Source organism: Egretta garzetta, unplaced genomic scaffold (assembly GCF_000687185.1).
Source record: "Egretta garzetta isolate BGI_Z169 unplaced genomic scaffold, ASM68718v1 scaffold40, whole genome shotgun sequence".
NCBI classification, from domain to species: Eukaryota; Metazoa; Chordata; class Aves; order Pelecaniformes; family Ardeidae; genus Egretta; species Egretta garzetta.
In genome coordinates, this window is record NW_009258484.1 from 4,273,065 (window position 1) to 4,296,209 (window position 23,145).

The 23,145-nt window shown below is 38.0% G+C and overlaps 1 protein-coding gene across 1 annotated transcript in view; it reads right to left on the minus strand.

Moving 5' to 3' along the window:
- Nucleotides 1-18,618, minus strand: part of B3GLCT (beta 3-glucosyltransferase) — a 62,144-nt gene extending 43,526 nt beyond the window's left edge. The window contains exons 1-4 of the mRNA XM_035900455.1: nt 18,570-18,618; nt 15,207-15,268; nt 12,518-12,557; nt 4,754-4,863 (exon numbers count right to left, since the gene is read on the minus strand). Coding sequence (XP_035756348.1) covers nt 4,754-4,863; nt 12,518-12,557; nt 15,207-15,268; nt 18,570-18,618 — 261 coding nt within the window. The remainder of the gene's footprint in view (nt 1-4,753; nt 4,864-12,517; nt 12,558-15,206; nt 15,269-18,569) is intronic.
- Nucleotides 18,619-23,145: the final 4,527 nt, after the last annotated feature.

Sequence of the window (23,145 nt, forward strand, 5' to 3'; positions counted from 1 at the left end):
ATTTAAAAGAAGGATAGATGAGGTGCTTAGGGATATGGTTTAGTGGTGGGATGGCAGGGTTAGGTTAACGGTTGGACTCGATGATCTTAAAGGTCTTTTCCAACCAAAGCGATTCTATGATTCTACTCTGATTTTTTGAGTCCGTGAGGGACCCCCTGAAGGGACTTCACTTCTTTGAGTAAGTAAGAGTGCCAGATGCTCCAGGTACCCATCATCATCTCTGCCCTCGCCACAGAGAAGTGTGGGATTTGTCATTTCAGCAAGATACCTTCACACGGTCTATTGCCAGTCATGTGCCACATTCATCATTTTGCTGTGGAAAGAGTCTTGCTGATCAGACAAAGACCAGCAGGATCTGAGCCAAGTAGAGTGGCGTACAAGATTAGTATCACAGATGACATGACAGTATCTTCCCCAACACCTCTCGTATAGACTGGCATCTGATCTTTGTTCTACAAAAAAGGAAAAGCAACAGAAAGCTAATGGAGAAGGTATGCCGGAGAGCCTTGTTTTTCATAAATAAAGGCAACAAAAACTGTCCACTGCCTGGCAAGATAAACTCTTACATCTTAAGGAATGAGCATTTTAGAAACTAAGGCGATAAGCACATTTCATGAGGCTACAGGATTTATTTGACGTGACTAAATCCTGGCAGAAGAAAAGAAAGCTGTTGATAGGAAGGAAACAGATTGCATGCTAACATTTTACAAAAAAACAAAAAAAAAAAAAAAACCCAAAAAAACCCACCACAAAAACCCACTAGATTTAATAACACTGGGAAACAAAATAATTTAAAATTATGCATAAAACATACCTGTTCCAATTAAAAAAAAAGGGTTGGCCTTGACGTTGTAGAAAACCTTGCCAAAAAGACAAACTGCAGTAGACATGGACATGGAGGGGCAGGAGAGAATGTAGCTCAACACTTCACTTAAATGTAATCAGTTAAACCTTGTTAAAACTGCAAGATCCAAAAATGAATCATCTGATCAGCCTCAGTTGGAAAGCAGTTTCCATGGCATGGGAAGCCATTATAGGAGGGAGAGGAGGAAACAGGGTTTTCGGACTAGAATCTAGAATTTGAGCAAGTAATCTGAAAGTTGAAGCAACAGATACATTATGGATTGCACTGCATTTATGGTATTAACTTTGAAAGGTCTCAAGCAAATTAAGTCTATGAATATTTCATCTAAATATACAGATCAGTTTAAAACATGCTCAGTTGCAGTGAACGGGCAATCCTTCCACTACATTTTATAACCACAAGATGCATATGAGCTTTACAGTAAGGGAACAGTTCAGACCTACTCCAAGAGCCATTGGGAAATTTTAGCTATAGAGCTTGTTGTAGGTCAGGAAGAAGAAGTATGCCTGGTCATTTGTGGAGTACATCTAACAAGGAATAAAATAAGGAAAGAACTACTACAGCCCAAGAAAAACCTAGACACATTTTCAGAGTTGTTTCCATTATGTCCCACTGGCAAATTAAGAAAAAAAAGATACAGTCTACAAATTCCCTGAAAGTAGTCTCTCACAGATGGCCAAAACATGAGCAGAACAATTTGGGGACAGATCATTCAGATAGGAATATGGTGATGGCTTAACATATATACATAAAATTCAGGCAAATTAATTATACTTTTTTTCCCCATCCAACACTTTAACAAAGAAACCTTCCATATTATTGAAATAGTGCAATGCTGCCATCAGTACAGCCTAGGCAATTAAAAATAACAGATTTTTAAAGCACATATGCCATGCTCAACAAAAACTGGCACTTTGGCAACAGATACTGTGGCCGTGAATCTAATGACATAATAAAATAAAGCTGAGATAGGCATCAAGAGGCTTTTCAACCTTATAGATCCAGCAGCTAGGATACCGAGTTACAGTCAATTTGTGTTGGAAGCAAAAAAACAGAACCTTCTGTAGGTAGGATCCTGTAAAATAACAAAGAGACTGAACTTCTGAGGCACAGACCACTTGCACAGGCCAGCTGGGCTGCTGATCATTTTTGTGTGCTTCAGGAAACAGGGTTTTGCAAAATTGTTTTAAATAAACAAGAACACAACTAACAGGATGCTCCCAACATTTGTCACCTATTTTCATGTTAGCCAAACTGGAAATTGGGAGGTTGACAAAGAAACAATATTATGAAAATGTAATGAAGATGTTAACTAAAGCAAGTATTCACTCAAGCAACGAATCAATCAAAACAATGTCACAATCCCAGGCAATTAAATAGCATTAACTTCACCTAAAAAAGTATTTTAGACAAAATTGTCATTTTTCAAAAACTGTATTTTACCTGTTTTCTAGTTGTAAATATAACAGACAAAAATGTAAATCTGGTTTTCAATTTTTTAAAAAGACAGAAAGGAAACAGTCCCAAATATTATCATTTCACACTCTGACAGCTTCCTTATTCTTATCTGGTGTTTTCTTAGGAAGGCCTAGTTTACAGAGTTTCTTAAATGCTCAGAAATTTCAGAAAATCATGAAAAATTGGCAAAAAATATTAAGGAATTTTCTTTGTTGCTATGTTCTAAATTAAGAGTTTTGGTTAATATTCAGTATATCGCTATGGAATATGCTTTTAAGCATGAACACAGCACTGACATCTACTGGTGACTAGATTTATAAATTAGTTTCACAGGGAAAAAATGTTTTAAGTACATAGTGAAAGAAAATAAATGGACAAATTACTTGTAAAGATTAATGCAAAGTAAATATGAATGTGATTTAATCAATTCTAAAGCAATGCAGGTATTCTAGTTTCATTAAATAGCATAAATCTAACAGTTGGCTCCCACTTCTCATTTTAAAACAGAGGAAAATAATAAATAATGAATACTTATGGACAAAACATCTACCGTTTCATCCTGCGACAACAAGCCAGTGAACCTGATGATTCAGTTGATCCAGTTCTTCGTTTCTATACAGCAGTTGTCTTTTAAAACACAAGGATTTAAATTCCTTGGCCTGAAAGCAATTATTTCATTTGTATTCTTTTTAATGAAAAATGCGAACTTCAAATGTTGATATGCAGAATTAGTTTAAGAGACCTTCTGTATCTTCTCCATAATTAGCATTATTGGGTCATGCCTCGTAGTGGCCTACGGTGGCATTGCGAGTTGACAAAAAACAATCAAGACATGCCAAGTACATGCTGGCTATGCTCATATTTTTCTGTACATTGATGGCTTTCCCCTTTCCCACATTTCAGGTATGAGATTTTTGGTGTGATATATTTCCATCACTGCTTCTCTAAGATGCCATGAATGCTGTCTAACAGGTACCTCTTAATATTGGAAAAGCATCACCATTTCAGCATTCCAATAAAGGAATCTCCTTAATTAGACAATACAGTTTTTTAAAAGCCAGTTCAGTTTACTCAAGGCAAAAGTACTCACAGGTACAACTTATTGATTACAAAAATATTTTACCACTGCCATAAAATATGCCCATATTCCTGCCTCACTGAAACTATTTATATTTCCACTTGTTGATCTTTATTTATTTCTCCACTTACTGATCTTTTCATCACTCACATTCTGCAACATCAATTACAGAACTCAACTAAAATCCTGGGTTTAAACAACTGAAGCCATAATCCCCCTCCACACATATTGTATCTGAACACTTGTCTCAATCCCCAAAAGGACTCTGAAAGAGCAGAACTCTGCAGAACAAAGGCTATTCACTTGACTGATTTCATTAAGGGATTAAAAATTGCATTTAGAATGGATTTACTTACAACAGGTTTGATAAGCTTGGATAAATGAAGCCTAAAAATGTCCAGGAACCTGATTTAGGCACTTCAAGGCAAAGATACATAAGACAATTTAAATCAGACTCCTTTTTCCTTTACAACAAAGAACATTAAATTGAAAAATAGGTCCAACAACCTCACAGCAAGTTATTTCATATCAGGGGATGTATACCTCTGCTTTTTTGTTATTTTTACTAAAGACAAAGAAAATAAAGCATCATTTATGTAAACTTAACTTTCAATATAAGTCTATCAAAAACCCTCTTCTCTCTAGGCTAAAGCTTCACAAGTAAAATTTTGTATTAGAGCACTAAATCAAAACCCGACCTGTACAACATGCAGCTCCCAGGCCAGCATGGCTCACCAGCAGGTGAGAGGCAGAGTGCTCAGTCTGCAGCGGGGTGGCAGAGGAACAAGTAGTTAGGGAAGGTACTGCACCAGGGAGGGAGCTAATACGACATGGGCAAGGGAGGTGTGGAAGATTATTGTTGTAGGAAGCAGGGAATCCTCTGTCAAGATTTTAATGTCCACGTACGTTACTGCTCTACTGCCACAATGCTACAGTTGCACAATGAAATTCTGACAAAATTTACTTTACAGCATCTTCATTGGCTCTAATAAAATACTCACCTAAAATTATTCTAAGTATTGCTTAAATTATTATATTTTTCACTTTGTAAAGAAAGCATCTGACTTTTTCTTAAAGGCACACTACAACTCTTTCTTGTTATCACTTTTACATCGAATGCCATCCAAACAAAAACAGTTATTACACAAAAAGGTAGGTAGTTCAAATTAAAATTATTTGGCGATACATCATGGCATACAATCAACAAACACACACTGAAATAGTTATCTTATAAGCACACAGAAAACAATTAATAAAATGGATCCAAAAAAGGCACAACAGAAAACTGTATTTTTAGTAAAATGCAGTAAAAACATATATAACAAGGTGCAATCTATATTATCTAAACATACCTTTCCAAGATCTGCAGCCTGTTTTAAAATATCTCTTTTTAGATCTTCTGCTCTCTTGGAATGAAAAGAATTACTTTGACTCTGGATGATAAATACAATTTCTTTTAATTCTGTGAACCAGAAAATAAGAAGATTTAAAGACAAAAGAAGTTATTTTCAGTTTTGCTCCACAGCTACTGAGAACCCAGGGGGTGGGGTGGGGCGTGGGATCTATTACACAGCAAGCTATTTCTTTAGTTATACAAACATTTAATGAAATAATAAAAAGGCATAATTTAACAGACAAAAAAATCCAAACCAGTCCTTTTAAGGATTAACACATAAAAAGTATGACATGACTAGGAGATCTGCAGCAATGAAGAAACCTATGCCCGCAGTTCACAGCAGCCACATTCATTAAGTTCCTTTTTCTCCAACACACCAGCATTCCTTATTAGCAGAGTTATAAGGTGTTAGTCATAGACCAGAATCTCCCCTCACTAGGCAACGGATCAACATGAAATGGAAAAGATGCTTCCGTAATAAAGAGCTTAAAACCCTACCCAGAAACAAACATCAGATGGAGAGAGACTCGTGAGAACAATAAAGGTACTACTTTTATCTGATAAGACAGCATCAACACCTCAAATGTGCGCTCACAGTGTTTAAAGGCACCACAGTTAAGAACTTTCACCAGGAGAGGAGACTGTGAGAAAACAACAAAGTAGCTTTGCAAACATTTATGGACAGAAAAAATGCTTATTAAAAAATACAAGTAGGTGATTAAGGCTGATACCATGGAGAAGCTGAAGATAGCCAAATTTTCTTGACGGTAGTAGACAGAATAATCTCTCGGCACTTTGAAAGCTAAGAAAAACAAGGTGGAATTGATCCCATTCAGAAGCAGAACACTGCAGAGGATGAGAAGGTGAAAGGAAGAGAACAGATGCCCTTTCCAAAATTCTTAACAAGTTTGACCTATGCTGCATAACCCACCCAAGACCGTAACACTAAGTAGCAAAATGTAAGATGAGGAGACACTATACTGCAGTGTCTGTTTGGTTTGCCAGAAAAGGCTGAACTTTATAGATACTATGCAGAAAGTGTGCAGACAAGGAAATGCAGGGTATAACGACTTAAGAGATACAAGTAAGTGACTGACCAATTGCTGCCTAAGGAATAAAAAAGATAGTAGTGATGTTGAGTGTTCAAGGAGATAAGGAGACAACATCTGGGGAAGGTGGGCGGGGATTGAGAACTGCACTTAAATTCTGTCACTCGAGGTGACAGTCAGATCAGGCATAAGAGATAACAGATTCTGGTTAATCCAAGGAGGAGCCAGCACAGAAATGGCTGCTGAGTTAACGTTTACAGATGACATCACTCCAAGGCAAGACAGTATCAAAAGGAAAGGAATCAAAGATGAAGTCCCATGGGATCTGCACAGAGTGTCAAAAAATGTGGAGAAGGAACAAGGTGCACACCAAAATACTATACAGGTAACAAAAAAGACGCAGGAGTCAAATGTCAGAAAAGCAGAACTGCAAGACCACCATCATAGTCAACATTATAAAAGCTGACAGAGAGATTAAAGATATAAAACTTCTAGGAGACCAGTTAGTGGCATTCCATTGAAACCAAATTTTCCAGGAGATATAGATGTCAAATTGAAGACAGTCCAGGATGAAAGTTCAGTAGAGAAAATCCAGAGAGCCATGGCTGACTGAAAGCTGCCAGATTTTACTACCAGCAACGTCTGTGTGAAGATAAACATCCCAAGGACAGAGCACCTCAGAGGAAGCATGTGAAGGTTCTCATCAGGCAGCAGAGTATTTCAACACTTTTAATCTGCAATTTCACTGCAGTGTAAATTCAAGTTTTACTTCATGCAATATTTATTTTCAAAATGTATATTCTTGCATCGTAGATCAAGTCAACCTAAAAGATCCTAGTTTCACATCAAGATCTTGACCCCTAGGTTAAAAATGCTAACTTCGCAAATAGAGTAGAATGAGCGAAGAACAGTGGAACAAAGATGGAGAATAAATGTCCAAAAAAGGAAAGTAGTAGTCTCAAGCAAAAAGAGTAAAACTGAGCACATGATGAAGGATCACAGGAAAAACAGTGGCAACAAGAAGAGCATTAACCCCGAATATCTTTGCTAAGATTATGAGAAGATTGCCATGTACAAGACCTGACCAGCGATTACATTCCTTTGTTCCTCTGAACACTTACTTGTTAATTTAGACCTATGACAGCTCAAAGCTGCAGTTAAATGTTTTTCTGTTTTTCCCTGATACGCTTTTCCCTCAATTATTCACCAAGACAAACTCTGAAAATGTCAAATTGCGTGAGGTTTCTGGTGATAAAGTTGCGCAGATGGCATAAGCACTGACACAGGTACCAGTTCCAATTTCACATTTTTTCCCATGCAGCATTCCTTCATGCTCTGACCCACCCAACAAACTGCTTAAAAAAACCCATGCACAATAAAAATATCTGAATAGCAGCTATTTGCTATCTAGGAAGGAATTTGCTAGATTTCCTGTGCAAAAATTAAAATGAGCGCAAAAATTCAAATTACACTGCAGTGATGCTAGTGAGAGTCAAAGGGCGAAATCTACATGCACAACACTGAAAATATCCCCAGAGATTAAAAGCAAAAACTATATTGTTTTATATAATTACTGTTTCAGTATCAGTACATTTACAGATATGCAAGCATCTAAATTACAGTGTTTCACTTATGGTACATTTAATAACAGCTGTGATATTCCACAACAGAATACTTTCTAAGAGTAATCTAATAACTACTTTGGCATTACTGCTTTAATCCAATGGCAATAGTTTCCTCTGCTATAGCCACTTTAAACTAGTTCATTAGAAGAAATAATCAGTGTATTAAAATTTTGACAGAAAGTATATATAATTTTAAACACCTAAATTGTTTCTCAAGTTGAGACAAGACAACTAAGCATGACAAAGAATGGAGTCTTTTGGAAGATTAATATGTAAAAGAGCTACTGATATACTTTATTTATCTTGCGTCTTCTGTTCTCTTTTATTTCGCTAAGACATTTACGTATCTGGAAAATAATTTTAACAATCTCAAATGCTCATTGATTGGAAAGATACTGCAAGTTCACAGAAAAGAAAAATATATATGAAAAAATAAAAATTGGGTAACGGGAACGCTGAAACTTCCGAGTCTTATCACAACCTTCCCAAGTCTTATCACAACTGCGTCTCATTGCTAAACAGAATGCACGCTTAAAAAACTTTTTAACAAGCCATAAACAGTAATGTGTGGTTTAGCAAGTATACAATGGGCCTGTGCAAAATACATCTCCTTAGGAATTATCACTAAATCAGTTAAAAAGATGGCAATGAGGAAATACTGCTATTTGGAAGATAAGAATTGCAGTATAATGACAAGCACGGATTAACTACTTTTTTTTTTTTTCTTCAAACTTTATTAACCACAAAAAGCTGTTTTGGTCAACTCAAAGCTACTAAAAATTTAGAAGAAACATTTCAGCCCGCTCCAAAAAAAGAGTAAAAAAGCTCCTAGAAGAACATAAGATGATGATGCCTGCTAGCCTTCCTCTGCTAGCCAGAGGTTAAAGCATTCACCCAGGATACAAGATACCCAAATTCTCATCCGTGAGGCAGTTTGGGTGTTCCAAGTCAGTCTCAACTGGCAGGCTGCAAGTATATTCTGAGGTGAGTCTTCCCCATTCTCTCCTGTTGTTCTAGAAATGGAGAAGAGTGAAAATGGCTCCTGAGCTTCCTAATTACTTAACTCTCCTGAAACAGTGGGCATCCAGAACCATGCCTCTGACCTGCTGAATGTTTAAACACATCAATATAAAGGTAGAATAGGCATCAACAGAAAAGACAGCATTCCATGACGACTTACATACTTCCTGGAGTATGTGTGACATAGTCCAAACCATTTCAGCAAAAATTACAATTATGACTTTAAAACAACCAGGATGCAGTCTAACCACTGGCCTCTAATAGGTAAAAGAATGCCACTGACAGCTCTGTCAATGGTGATTAAATATAGCTTCTCTCTTCTTTTGGTTTTTCTTTCCTAAGAAATGATGGAAATAAATTAATTTGTTTGAGACTAAGTGGAATATTTGTACAATGAAAACAGGGTTTTAGTTCCAGTGAGAAAGTACAAAATGTCTCATTATTTAGTCAGACAAAAACTGAACCGCAGAAGCACCCGTGACTCACAAACCGGAGACCTTACCATGTAGGTCAAAAAACTCAGCTTCTGATTTGGGTTTAAAAAAAATTAGGCCACTTGCGTATTCTGTAGGCCTTCTCCCCCTTTTATGCCAACTCTAAAATCAACCCGAAACTCCTCATCAGGACCTTTTAGTTCTTATATTTTGAGCAAATTAAATTATCGTACTTAGTATAAAGTTTCCACAGTTAAAAGTTTTCTCACGCTAAGAACCACAATTTGTGTTTACGCAAAAGTTACTGGGATTGTTCCAAATTAAAGGCAGTGTATACATATATATAGACAGAGACACACAGTCTCATCTGTGTGTGCATGCTTATTTATTTATCATGTATGCAATAAGCATTGTCATGACTGATTATGTTTATGGCCTGCAGCAGAACTGAAAGCCATCCTAACTTCAAACACTCTCTCTCAACACAATTTGAATATTTCCAATATTTCTATTTCCTGAATTTTACTAAACCACTTGCCTCAGTAACATCCAAAAAAACCCTTTAAAATAAATTCCAAACACACCACATTTTTAGTACACTTCTTTACTTCTTGACATGAGAAATAACAGTATCCAGTTGCGCTCACCTTTCATAGTTTTGTAATACATAAAGTATGTTCCTTACCACTTCAGAACTCAGGCTGTGTCTTAACACTTACTTAAAAAAAACCCCAACGTTCGTCTCCTCCGCATTTGCCCTGATACTAAAGAAAAAACCTATTTCAACCTTGCATGTTGTTCTCAGCATTCCACCCAAATTTCCCTCAGTAATTCCTAGAGAGCCTAGACAAAATGCAGAACTAGGCCAGGCAGGATATTAAAAGGATATAACCGTAAAAAATACTTTTGATCCTTTCAGAATATTGCAGGTATTGGCAGATCAGAGGAAGTATAACATCACCATATTTGCAAGAATCAAATTCAAGAAAAAAAGCCTCAAGCCTCATTTTTCTTCTCTCATTTAACATAGACATTAAAAAAAAAAAAACAAAACAGAAAAAACCCAAGCCAAATACCCTCTCACCCTGCAGCCAAAAGCTAGTAGATACTCTTACAGTGAGAGGAGTATCTCCAGAGAGAATGACTCAACCCACCTTGGATCTCAGTCACCCTCTGGAAGTGCCCCTCTTTCCACAGACTGCAGAAGGAATCTAGAGAACTCACACTCCCAAGCTCAATGCTTCCTTGAGTTTCCAAAGGAGGAGAAATCATTGTACACTAGCCTGAAATAGCCAGTGCCTGACTTCAACAAGAGATTTGCTTTTGTTATTCAAATATTCTAAAAGTTGAAAATACCTTTGGTCAGCAATATGGCCTACCATTTGGGGACAAATACACCACCAATAGGGCGCCTGTGAAGGGCAAGACTTTTTGCCGTGGCTTGGCAATGATGACCCAACATTGGTAAGTCACGTCACTAGTCTTTTGGTTGGACTATAACATACCCGTACATGAAACTTTGCACACCGGCCAATCCAGAAAGCTACATCACATGCTGGGTAGAAAAAGTGACCACAAGAACATGAAGTTCAGTCTTCTCTGTATTACACTTGTCTTCCCAGTGACTAGGATATAAAGATGTTGATATCTGTCTCTTTGGCTAAGGACACTTAAAAAGATGCCTTAAAACTCTGAAAGTAGAACAACAGATGGTAACTCTGCTTCCTTCTTACAAAAGTACAGCTTATTTGTAAAGGAGAAAGAATATTCTTGTATAAGAGTTTGAAAAAGAAGAATGAAAAAAAATCACAGGAACTAAGAACCATCAAAACCTTCATTCTCTGTTTCAAGTTCTTCCTTTATTTTACCCACAGAAATGGGCTAAAAGAGACTTTAAAAATAATTCTTTCTTAAGATACAGAACACAAAAAATGATATATTATGTCAGACCAATGGTCCATCTAGTCTAATATATTGTCTTTAACATTAGCAATAGGAAACACTAGGGACACCACAAGACCTTCATTTCTCCAGTGCTCCTCATACTCTCACAGCATCCACAACTATTGTATTAGGAAATGCCAGAAGATACATTGCTGCCTATTTATCTTACCACACATTTACGGACTTGTCCCCTCTTGAAATTGCTGGTATGGTCTGCTTCCACTACCTCCTGTGGCAGCAAGTTTCTAAATTTTGTTACCTGCTGCATAAAATACTTTTGTTCATCTGCTTTAAAGAGTTCTCCCATTGAAACAAACAATAGATGACAGATGGTAGCTACATCACTAATGTACCATTGAACGTTCCTAAATATAACTTTCCTAAGTAATGAGATTATATTAAAACTTACGAAAACTGAGTACTGTCAAAAGCAAAAAAAAAAAAAGTTTGTCAATGCCTTCCTGAGTGTTTTATGAAGTGAGACAGACCAGGTCTGCTGGGAGTGATAAAAGCAGCAACCAGCAGCTCGCTGTGCTATGAGATTCCACAGAAAGAGATGGAAGAACACAAAGAGGAAATGGACGTTCTCTGACACCAGATAAGGATGGGTGAACAGGGAAACAGAGTAATAAAGCTTCTATAGAAAGGTCCTGACCTTGCAATGGCAAAACACAAGATTAATGGGATAGGGACAATGGACTTAATTATTTTCCACAAAAGTGGTTATCTGTGCTAGGGACAGAGCTTCCAACCAAGTCCAAAAACCCCAACAAACAAACAAAACCCAGAGTTCTGATTAGCAACTCCACTAACAGCATGCTAAGTCTTCCTGGTGTTCAGCTTTGATGTCAGAATGAACTCACAACTACTCAGAAACTGCTGCAACAGAGACATGGTCAAGCTGGCTCTTTTTAGAACAAGCAGACCCAAGTGCTCAGGGTTTAGAAGAGTGAGAAGTATCATAACAGTCCAAGTCACTTCAAGAATTAACCTGCTATAGTGTAGCAGAGGCAGCACTAGGTTACAGTGCAGAGATTGCAAATCTTTATCTCAGGCCTGGAATTTTTTTGCTGGAAGGATATCAGACTCGTTTTCAGAAAAGGCAGAAGCTTGCAGAACTCTTACTCTCACAATTTCTCTCACATGTCCAATAAAAATGTATTTCAACACTCAGTATCCTATTAATGTTTGACATGTTTCTTAAATACTTAAATCTGCATATTACAAAGTTATAAATGCCTTGTAACAACTTGTAATAATTATCCTAATTATTACAAGTACTATGAGAGCCTAGCAGAATGGTAAAATTCGGTTGCATGTTAAATTTTTACCAGAACAGCTCTTAAGTATCATGAAATTTTATTTTAACATGCTGTGTACTACAAAAAGCAATGCATAAGTTTCATAGTGCAAGTGCACATTAACACTTAACTACAAGAATTGCAAAGATTGAGAAGCTTCTTTTTGAAGAGACTACATCAGCAGAGAAAAAAAAAACAAAACAAAGTATTTGGGAATTGGCAATTAACTAAAAATGCTGTTGAGCATTTAGGCACTGTTCACACAATCACTTTCCAAAGCATAACTATTTTATTTATTCTAAAAAGACAACCACAAGTGAAACAAAACCAGACTATACAGTACTTACCTCTGCTTATTTTACTAATTGTTCCACTTTTTGCAGACTTCTAGAAGAAAAGAGAAAAAGAAAAACAAGGATACACACAAAAACTCAAATATTCCTAGAGAGACACAGAGTTAAAACATTCATCAGATTGCAAATGCATACATAGAGGTTTTAACTCAAGAACTAACAAAAAAACTAAAGTCAAAAGTTTTTCATCATCAAGAATTGAAACAGATATTCTACGTTTGTATGCTATTACTGAGACAATACAGTGAAAGAATAAAAAGAAGAAAAAAAAAGAGAGAGAACATGCTTTTACATGACTCAATTTATACCAGAGGTCTTTTAAGTTAATACTAACAATGGCTTTGTTTTTTTCAGTATGTATCTCCTGAGCACGAAGTTTGGAATATGGAACTTCATAATAAAAACACACCTGTTCAGTGTGTAAAAAAACCCCCAACATTCTCTTAGTCATTTGATCCACTACCAAGCATCTATTCAAGCACAATTCTTAAAGACAAATAAATATGAAAAGGTTGTTGTACGTAATATGATTTCATTAGGATTTACCCAGGTATCACACAGGGCTGGGGAACAGCCAACAGTAACATTGCATTTGCATCATTAACCAGGAAACCAAGACACACACATAAAACTATCTTAGGAGCATACTCAATTCCTTCTCAATAACAGAGGCTGAGTGGAAAGGTGTTGCTTAAGAACTGCTGACTGGCAGAGAGAGAAGACTGGAGAAACAGCTCCAAGCTTCCTACAAAAATTGTAGGAAGGAATAGAGAGCCTTCATTTATTGCACAATTTCTCCCTGGTAACAGCACCTCAGTGCTTTGGTTGTTCCACATGTAAAATCAAGATCATCTTTACTAATTGCATAAGGATGTTGTAGGACTTATCTTGGTTCAAGTATTTTAAGACCTTCAGCTAGAAATGCCATACAAGGCACTCCTCAGTAATAAGCTCGTACATAGTTTTCCTATTCTTGTGACTTATTTCCTATTTATAAACATATTCCTCCCCCCCATTTTTTTAAAATATCACATCTTTTTAGTCCTACTTGCATCAGATGATCTTTCCCTCTGTCCAGGTCTGACTTTTACACTGAAATGCATAAGCTCCAACTTCCTTGGTAGCCATCTGTAAAACCTTTTCAAGAATGACTGCATTGACGCCATGATTATGACCCTTTTTTGCTGAATGGGTCAATAAAGTTTTAAAAAAATCTTATAAGACTAAGTTATTTTGATGACTATATGCAGTACTGCCACCTTACAGCATAATATGCACCACATTCTAAGTTAACCTATATCATAGACAACTTGGGAAGATTAATTTTCTATGCAAACAAAAAGATAGGCGTTTTGTGGTACACAGTGTGATGAACAAGCCATAATTTACAGTTACCTCTATTAAAACACAAAACAAACAATTGTTGCCCATTACATTCCTGTTAGCATAAAAAAAAAAAAGGGAGGGAAAAAAAAGGATTTGGGGCTGAAGAGTTATAGGAGGCACCTCTGACTTCAACTGAGGGAAGCTTTCAAAACTCTAAAATAGTAGGAAAGCTTTCATAAATTACATCCTGTATAAGAATGATAACATTAAACAGCTGGATTGAGACAGTAACGCAATTTGACAAACAGCAACTTATAAGTAATGAAAACAGAATGCATTACCTAGTCTCCCAGACACACTGCAGCAGATCAGCAGTTTGCAACCGGGATCTTTTTCATTTATGAAAATGACAGCCATCATCATCAAAACCAAAAATTACTTAGAAACATGTCTTTGACCATACTTCTCTTGTATTTGATGTGAGATCTCTAGATCTAAATGGCAGTTACAGATTCCAGTACTTTTATTTCATTTTCTTCCCTTAAATCTGTTTTATACATACACAAATATCTGTTACAAATACATACATATAAAAAAATTGGTAGATAGAAATCTGTTAAAGGACGCACATGCATATACACCTAATACCCATTATGCTGTTTAACCGTAGGGCTAGCTCTGACCATTAGTTCTTCTAATCTGTTAATTAGAAATTTCATACGCAAGCTTCACTTGAGCTGCGACTTAGGTAGCGATATGTAATAATGTTAATTTAGCAGAGGCAGCCATTTCCCTCTCAACGTATTATATATTTAACAAAACCAAGAAGAAAGGAAAACCTGCCTCTGAACTAATAAAAGTCATATACTCAAAAACTATTCTCAACAGCAAAACCACTATCAACTTGCAGAAGCTATGCCAAGGTTTTTTTACTATAAGTTTCTAATGCACTTTTCAGCTCATCCTATAAAAAAGAAAATAATTGTTTTCTTAATTATAATTTTGTTCCACAACAAAACCCCCAAAACCTAATTCTCTTAGTACAAATATCAACATAAGTCAGAAATCCAGCATAAGAAAGAAATCAGAAGTGCTAAGTTTATTCTAATAGTTCTAAGAAGCCATAGGATAAATTAAGATCCCAGTAATACTAGAATAGTGTTACATGCAACTTGTGTCTCATTAAAGGTCTCTCATATGCCACACAAAACAGAAAGACATCATCTGACATTTAGTACCACTGAAGTCAATGATCAAAATAATCAGTCACAGATGTTAGGCTTTCTGCTCTGGTCTCTTCTAGATGATTTTATAATGTCTGTAAAATGTTCCTGCTCTGGCAATTAAAATTTATTACCTGCAGCACTGGTAGTTCAGTCTCATCTTCTGCACCGTCAGGAACTACACTTACAGCAAAAGCTGAAAGAAAAAGCAGACTTTTTTCATATTATAGGAGCTCATTTTCACACTTGACAAAGTTCTGCAGCAAAAGAAAAAAAAACATTTAGGTAGATTTCCACATTAAATGATACTATATTGGCAATAATCTTTATGAACATAAGACAGTCCGTTCTCACAGAATTTATACATTTGCTGCCTGACAATTCTATTCCTGTACATTGCTGAAAAGATCACTCTTTGATGTGAAGCCAATTTATCTTGGCTTCCAGGCAAATAAATCCCATTTAAAAAAAAAATAAAATTTGTTCAGTCCAGTAGTTCACTTGACAACAGCATAATGTGCCATCACGTGGGAGACCTGCACTCCACTCTATCTTTAGGTTAAAGTTTGGATTACCAAAGCTTCACGTGGAACCACAGAAACTGACAGCAGCTGACAGAAATTTCTATCAAATGTGAAGATGGCTGTCATACACTTTGAATGCCATCTTTGAACAACAGTCAAACTTATTAATGTACGAGAGATCCAAATAAACGTTTACAAAAAGAACAGAGACCCCAAAGAGCTAATTTACACAGACCTAGCATTATCTTAACCCTTTCATACTGACACTACCTATGCATACATTTCTAGTTTGTATTAGTAAAATAATCATAAAAAAAGGGTTCTGGGGTTTTTGTTTGTTTGTTTCTTGTTGATGTAGTCATCTAATCAATTTGTCTCAGCTTGCTCATTTGTGAAAGTAGTTCTGTTTAACATAAGAAAGCTTTGCTAAGATTCTTCATAAGGAGTCTTTTTCTTAAAGGTACTAAAGATATGCAAATGAAAGTAAATTGCTATAATTTAGAAGGAATTCAAGATAGTACTCATCATGGTCAAATAGATGGTTTTCTTAAAAAACAGGGAAAAAAAAAAATCAACAGATTCAAGTGGAGTGTCTCACTGCAAGTTTAAATTATTTATTGCTTGAAATTGATTTCAAAGTGAATTGCTAGCAACTGGCAATTCCTTTGACACGCTGCAGACCTGGAACATAGGAAAGCAAGAAGACAAGATTGCCCAAAGCCTGTGGTGCTTCATCTCTGATTAGCCATATCCCTATGCTCTTTCAGCTGAAGACCAAATTTCATCAATTATATTATATCCCTTGCTGACAGCATGTTCTGATCATTTTCCTCCTCCTCCTCCAACATAACAGTCCTCAGAGCTCCAGATAAGGAATACCTACCCCTACACAAACCAGATACACATCTTCTACTTGACACAATCCTAATTACAAGATCAACACAAAACACCCTTATTCCGCAAAATGTATTAATTACATAGTATCAACCTGAAGTACCACCATCTCATAAATTCAGCTTATTCACAAAACTGAATGCAAGCAGAATTTTCATGACTTTCACTTTTTAATATGCAGCTGAGGAATGGCACACATGAGACCTGAAACAACCGTGATTGACAAGAGATGCTGCCTCTCTCACCATAACATTCAATAACCCATGCTACACTGCTTCTAAGATTTATAAAATATTAATGCACATGATCCTTGAAACAAGTCAAACAATACTCAGATAACCTGGGAAAAAAAGACCTATTTCATACTATGTCTTTGAGAGCATAGATAAAGCTCTTCAGGGAATTATTTCAACAACCTACTTCATCTTCGTATTACGGAACCACAGAATTGTTGAGGTTGGAAAGGACCCCTGAAGATCACCTAGTCCAACCGCCCCTCCCTCCCCGCCCCCCGCAGGATGCTCAGGACCTTGGCTAGTCAGGTAGTGTAGACTATATCCTAAGGCAGAGACTCCACAAACTCTCAAAGCAACCTCTTCCAGTGTTTAATCACTCTTAAAGTAAAAAAAAAAAAAAGAGGACTTTAAATGGAATTTCCTGTATTTCAGTTTGTGCCAACTACCTCGTGTCCTGTTAGGCACCAGAGTCTGGCTCCGTCTTCTTTACTGACCCCCATCAGGAATTTACACCTTAGTAAGATCCTCCCTGAACCTTCTCTTCTCCAGGCTGAACAGCCCCAGCTCCCCCAGCCTCTCCTCGTATGTCAGGTGCTCTGATCTATTCATAATCTTTACAGTCTTTTGCTGGGCTCACTCCAGTATGTCTATGTTTCTCTTGAACTGAGGATCCCAGACCTGGACACAGCACCCCAGCTGTGCCTCACCAGGGCTGAGCAAATGGGAAGGATCACTTCCCTTGACCTGCTGACAACACTCTTGCTAACGCAGCCCAGGAAGCTGCTGGCTGTCTTTGCCACAATGGCACACTGCTGCTTCATGGCCAGTTTGTTGCCCAACAGGACCCTCAGGTCCTTCTCTGCAAAGCTGCTTTCCAGACAGTTTACCCCCAGTGTTCACTGGTGCACGGGGTGACTCCTCACCAGGGGCAGGACTTAGCATTTCCCTTCATTGAACCTGGTCTTCCACGTTTCTTGTTTGCCCATTTCTCCAGCCCGCTCAGGTCCCCCCTGAACAGCAGCACAACCAGCTGGTGCATCAACCCCTCCTGCCCATTTTGTATCCTCTGCAACCTTGATGAGGGTGCACTATGTCCCATTGTCCAGGTCATTAATGAAGAGGCTAAACACTACTGGAGCCATTATCAAGCCCTGGAGTGCACCATGCCACTGATCAGAGCCCATGAGCTCAGCAAGTCAGACAGTTTTCTGTCCACCTCACTGTCCACATGTCTAGCCCATACTTCATCAGTTTGCGTATGACGTTACAGGACCCCGTACTGAACCCCTTGCTAACGCTGACATAAACAACATCCACTGCTTTTCCCACATTCATGAAGGCAGTCATCTCATCACAGAAGTCTTTTGGGTTGGTCAAGCATGATTGCCCCTTCATAAAAACATGCTGACTTCCTCCCAATCACCTTCTTGTCCTTCATGTATTTGTCTTGTCCTTCCTTGTTTGGCAATGGTATCCAGGATTATTTGCTTCACCACCTTCCCAGGGATGGAGGTGACACTGGCCACTGGTGACACTGACCTGTAGTTTCCCCAGATTCTCTTCCTTGCCCTCCCTGAAGACAGGGGAGACATTTGCTCTCTCCTAGACTTCAGGAATCTCCCCCAGTCACCATGACCTTTCAAAGGTTATCAAGAGTGGCCTTGCATTGACATCGTCAAGCTCCATCAGCTCTTGTGAGTGCTTCCCAGGAGGTCCTGTGGACTTGTATATGTTCAGTTTATATGTTCCCTAAACTGGTCCTCCTCCAGTGAGAGTAACTCTTCCTTGCTCCAGACTTTCCCATGAGTTTCAGGGGCCTGGGATTGCTGAAGATGGGCCTTACCAGTACAGACCAAGGCAAAGAGGGTTTTTTGTTCCTCGCCCTCCTCCATGTCCTTGTTCTAACCGAGTCCCTTCCCCCATTCAGAAACAGGCCCACATTTTCCCTAGTCTCCCTTTTGCTGCTGATACACCTACAGAAGCCCTTTTTCTTGCCTTTCACAAGTTGAATCCCTCACCAGACTGAACTCCAGGTGGGCTCTGGCTTTCCTAACAGCATACCTGCACTTTCAGACAGCATCTCCATACTACTCTTGGGGTGACTTGACCCTGTTTCCATCTTTTGTGTGCTTCCCTTTTATGTATAAGCTTTGTCAAGAGCTTCTCATTCATGCATATCGGCCTCCTGCCACCTTTGCTTGATGTCCTGCACGTGGGGATGGACCATTCTTGAGCTTGTAAGAGGTGAACCTTGAAAAACAACCAGCTCTCCTGGACCATCTCCCATATCAATCTTTCTGTATTGTTGAAGATAGTGGTAGGCCAAATATGCCTAGCTAAAAATGACTTTTGTTGCAGCTGCCCTGACATACAGTGCAACTTCAACACTCACATATATAATCGATTAAACATACCAGTATCTGTGATGAACATGAAAATCTCTATATACACCATTATTCTTATTCCAGATTTCAGACATGCAGCCTCCTCTTCTTTTCCAACAAATAAAGACATTAAAATGACTCTATCTTTTACATTAAATATTTCAGGAAGACTTTTTCCAGCTAATACATTTTAATGATAAGACAAGAACTGTTCAGACTATTTTTAAACTACTGAAGAACAACATTCACTAAACAGACTAGCAGACCCCTGAAGACACCACAAAAAAGCCTCAATAGTCTTCACCAACAGTAACCAAGCTTTTCACTCAGATGGACTGTATGAATTTATTTTAGCAACAAATAGCCATGCCCCTCTACTACCTCATTAGCAAATCTGTTATGTACACGTAATTTGATATGAGTAAAGCAGACTTCAGAAGTATGCCATGCCCCTCTACTACCTCATTAGCAAATCTAATTTGATATGAGTAAAGCAGACTTCAGAAGTAAACCGGGATGCGCTTGTGGGGTAAATTCAAGTCTTACTAACATATGGCCATGGCTGTTCTGGCTAAGCAACCTGATCTCTCAGCCTGGAGATAAATATTCTTTTCAAAGCATTTACTAGGAAAAGGGTGGCATGAGAAGAATGTGGTAAATCTAGCTGGCATATAGTCATATGAAGGGGTCACAGGATAGGTAGGAAATACAGTGCCTGGGCGCAAGTGGACAAGATACACCCACAATTCACTCCCACGAAGTTTCTGAAAAAGGTGTGCTCAGGAGTGGACCACATACAGAAAAATTCTAACTACACATGCAGCTCGTGACCAGATGAGTTGTACAACACAGGTAGAAACTGAAAATTCTCTGTGGCAAGGATATCTTTTTGTTGCGTGTAAAGTACACACCCACAAAGAAGGATGACCTATGTCTGAGACGAGTAAGATGCTACTATAACAAAAAAGTAACTTTTCATGTCCAAACATCATTATTAATTCAGATTACTGCAACAGATTTCTTTCAGTATAGAATTCCCTGAGACACACATCAACCTCTGGAGCTCGAGGTACCTTTGCTAAATCCAGAATTTCCTCTAGTCCCTTTGAGTTTTTTGATGCAATGCAAGCACACCTCAGGTGGACTACTGACTCGCCACAGAGCACAGAGAAAATACATTGCAAGAAGAAATTGATTAGCTGGTAAAAGTTCAAACTGTACAGGCACCACAGAAACCAGAAAGGCCAGGGCGATTAACCGTACGGTTTCTTGCAAACAAAGCTATATGAAGCAGAAAAAACCAAAAAGGCACAGTCTTAAATGTAACCCATAATTTTGTATTTGTCACTTCATTATTTAAAGCATTGCGTACTTTGAGGTTTGTTAACAAGACGTAGCTATTCACATCATTTGGCACAAGCAGACAGAAGCCGAAGGTGTCAATTGCCAGTCCTCCCCTCCTTTTGCTAAATGCTCAATGGTCAGGTCTTTTCTTACTTAGAAAAGGGAAGAAATTTTAGAAAGACTTTAAAGCTCTATTTTCATCAATCTTACTTTACTTCTTTTGAAAGCAGGACTAAAATCCACTGAAAAAGCTAGACAACATTCTTGGATCCATTTAAAACCTGGAAATTTAATCAGAGAATGTAATATAAGCAGCTTCAATTCCCATTTATTTTTCTCAAGTGTTCGATTATATCCATTAAAATTTTGGTGAGTAAATAGACTTGCTTATAACACTAGAAAGTAAAACTCAATCATTTCTTTTCAATGTTCTGCAGCTGAATTGCAGGAATACAAACTATTAGGAAAATGGATGTAAATACTGTGGTATTAAAATGCAATATACTGTATAAGTGTGTACAATACCACATTACAAATGTAGAAGTGATCCTTTCTTCAGTACTACTTTTCAAGCATAAACAACTTCCAAACGTTTATTTTAATACGTCCTTTAAGTGCAAGGAGTTAATTCTTTTTGCTTTCACAGACAAAATCCATTTGAGGCAGAAAGGCAACACCTCTGTTATCTTTTACAGTCTGATTCAAGGCTGACTGACCCCATAGTTATTCCAATCACTTTACCGGGCCATGGGTCAGTTTAAATGAGCTACAAAATAGTTATGATTCTGTGACTTAACGTATGGCAGAACCATGACTAATAATAACCACTTCAAATAATGAAAGCCATTGATTATGTTCGACACAGTAGACAAAACGTTTAAAAGAGAATTTCTTTATATTTCTAATGATAATTTAATGAAAGGTGTATTTTTGTTTTGGTTGGGGGCTGGCTGGGTTTCCTCCTCCTCGCTCGTTTTCAAAGAACATACAATTCTATGGATTGACATGATTCCAGAGAAAATCTGCACTGATACTGTCAGTCAAAGAGACAGGATCTTCCATAATAAGACAGCCTGGGAGTGCTAGCAAACAAAATAAATTAGTTTCACGTATTTATATGCAAGCTTTTATTATATTTCTTCATTGTTCCTGCCCTATCAGCATCAAAGAACCCTGGTCTAGCCAGGTAAGAATGAAGACTTACAGATTTATCAACCCAAAATGTGGAGAGAACAGGGGGGAAGAGGAAGAGGAGGAGGGGGTGATGCAAGCGAATTTCCAGCATCTGAAGCTGTTCATAAAATAAAAGCAACTCACTTTATTTCTTTACTAAATTTCCCTAAGCTAATGGCACATATGTGAAGAAGGCAGCTGAAATCACCACTGTGAACCACTGAAACACCTAAATGAGTGCTGTGTACACCAGTATCTTTATAAAAGGCGAGCAAAGAAAAACAGTAGAAGAAAAAGCATCATCATCATTATGCCTTCTGATTGTCTAGAAGTTAGACCAAACAAAATCATCTGAATACGTTTTCCCATTCTGCAAGCTGCCACCTGCAAGCTGGAATTTATGAAATGACTTAACTACCATCAGACAAGCTGTTTTCTTCTGTGAAATGCAATCCAAATTACTTCTGTTTTCCAAGAGCAAAGCTGATTGTTTTGCAAACTTAGTATCCTGGCCATCTCAAAAGCACGGGGTATTTACAAAAGAAAGGACTTTAATATAAAAGGATATTTTAAAATCGAGAAGAAAGCCATGATACTGCAGTAAGCTTCAGGTGAACACATTCTATACAAGCATTAATCGAGACCTACTAAACAAGGGGTAAGTGCACAAGCAAGAACCCAAGTTTTTCCATTTCTGCCTTCTACCTGCAGGTATGTATGTACAATAAATATACACAGACACATGGGTAAAACTGAAGCTGCTATTCTCTGACTGTGATTACAATCTGTTCAAGGTTATGAGCGCTATAGTACCTTGCTGAAGCACCGGAGCAAAACTACTCGTCCTGGAAAGAATGAAACACAGCTTTAGGAAGAGCAGTAGAGTATCAGGACTCCCAAGCTGCGTAGGTGAAAGGAAAAGTGTTTTACAAGAGAAAAATCAAAATATCACAGTTTTACTTAGCTGAGAACAGGATTTATTTGTCCCAGGTTTCCCCTGCAGGATTTTGATCCCCAGCCCACAGCAGTGGAAGAGAATCAAATCCAAAGGCTCAGAACGAACTGACAAGCCTATGCTGACAGAGATGGAAACATTCAGGAACAGAAAACTAATGAGAAACAGAACAGATGTAAACATTTATTTCTGTCTCTTACACTCACGGCAACAGCTCCTAACTCCAAGAGCCTGTAGCGATCCAACTGCTGACACACCGCTAACCCTTCTCTTTTAATCTTCTCCCACCTGCCTAGACACATTAAAAACGCCTCTAAACCACACCAATAAGATTTTTTTTTTTTTTCTTTACGCTGACATTTTAACCAGGCGGCATTACCTTTCCACCTCCCCTCAGCAACACCCAGGCGCTCGTTCAAACACGAGCATGGGTGGCTCCGCGGTGGGTTTTAGCTACTTGTTTCACGAAGATTTTCCTGACCGGGGCGGCGGGCCCCGTGAGGACCGGCTTCCCCGGCGAGGGCTGTCCCCTGCCCCGCACTGGCGCGGGGGAGAGGGCCTCC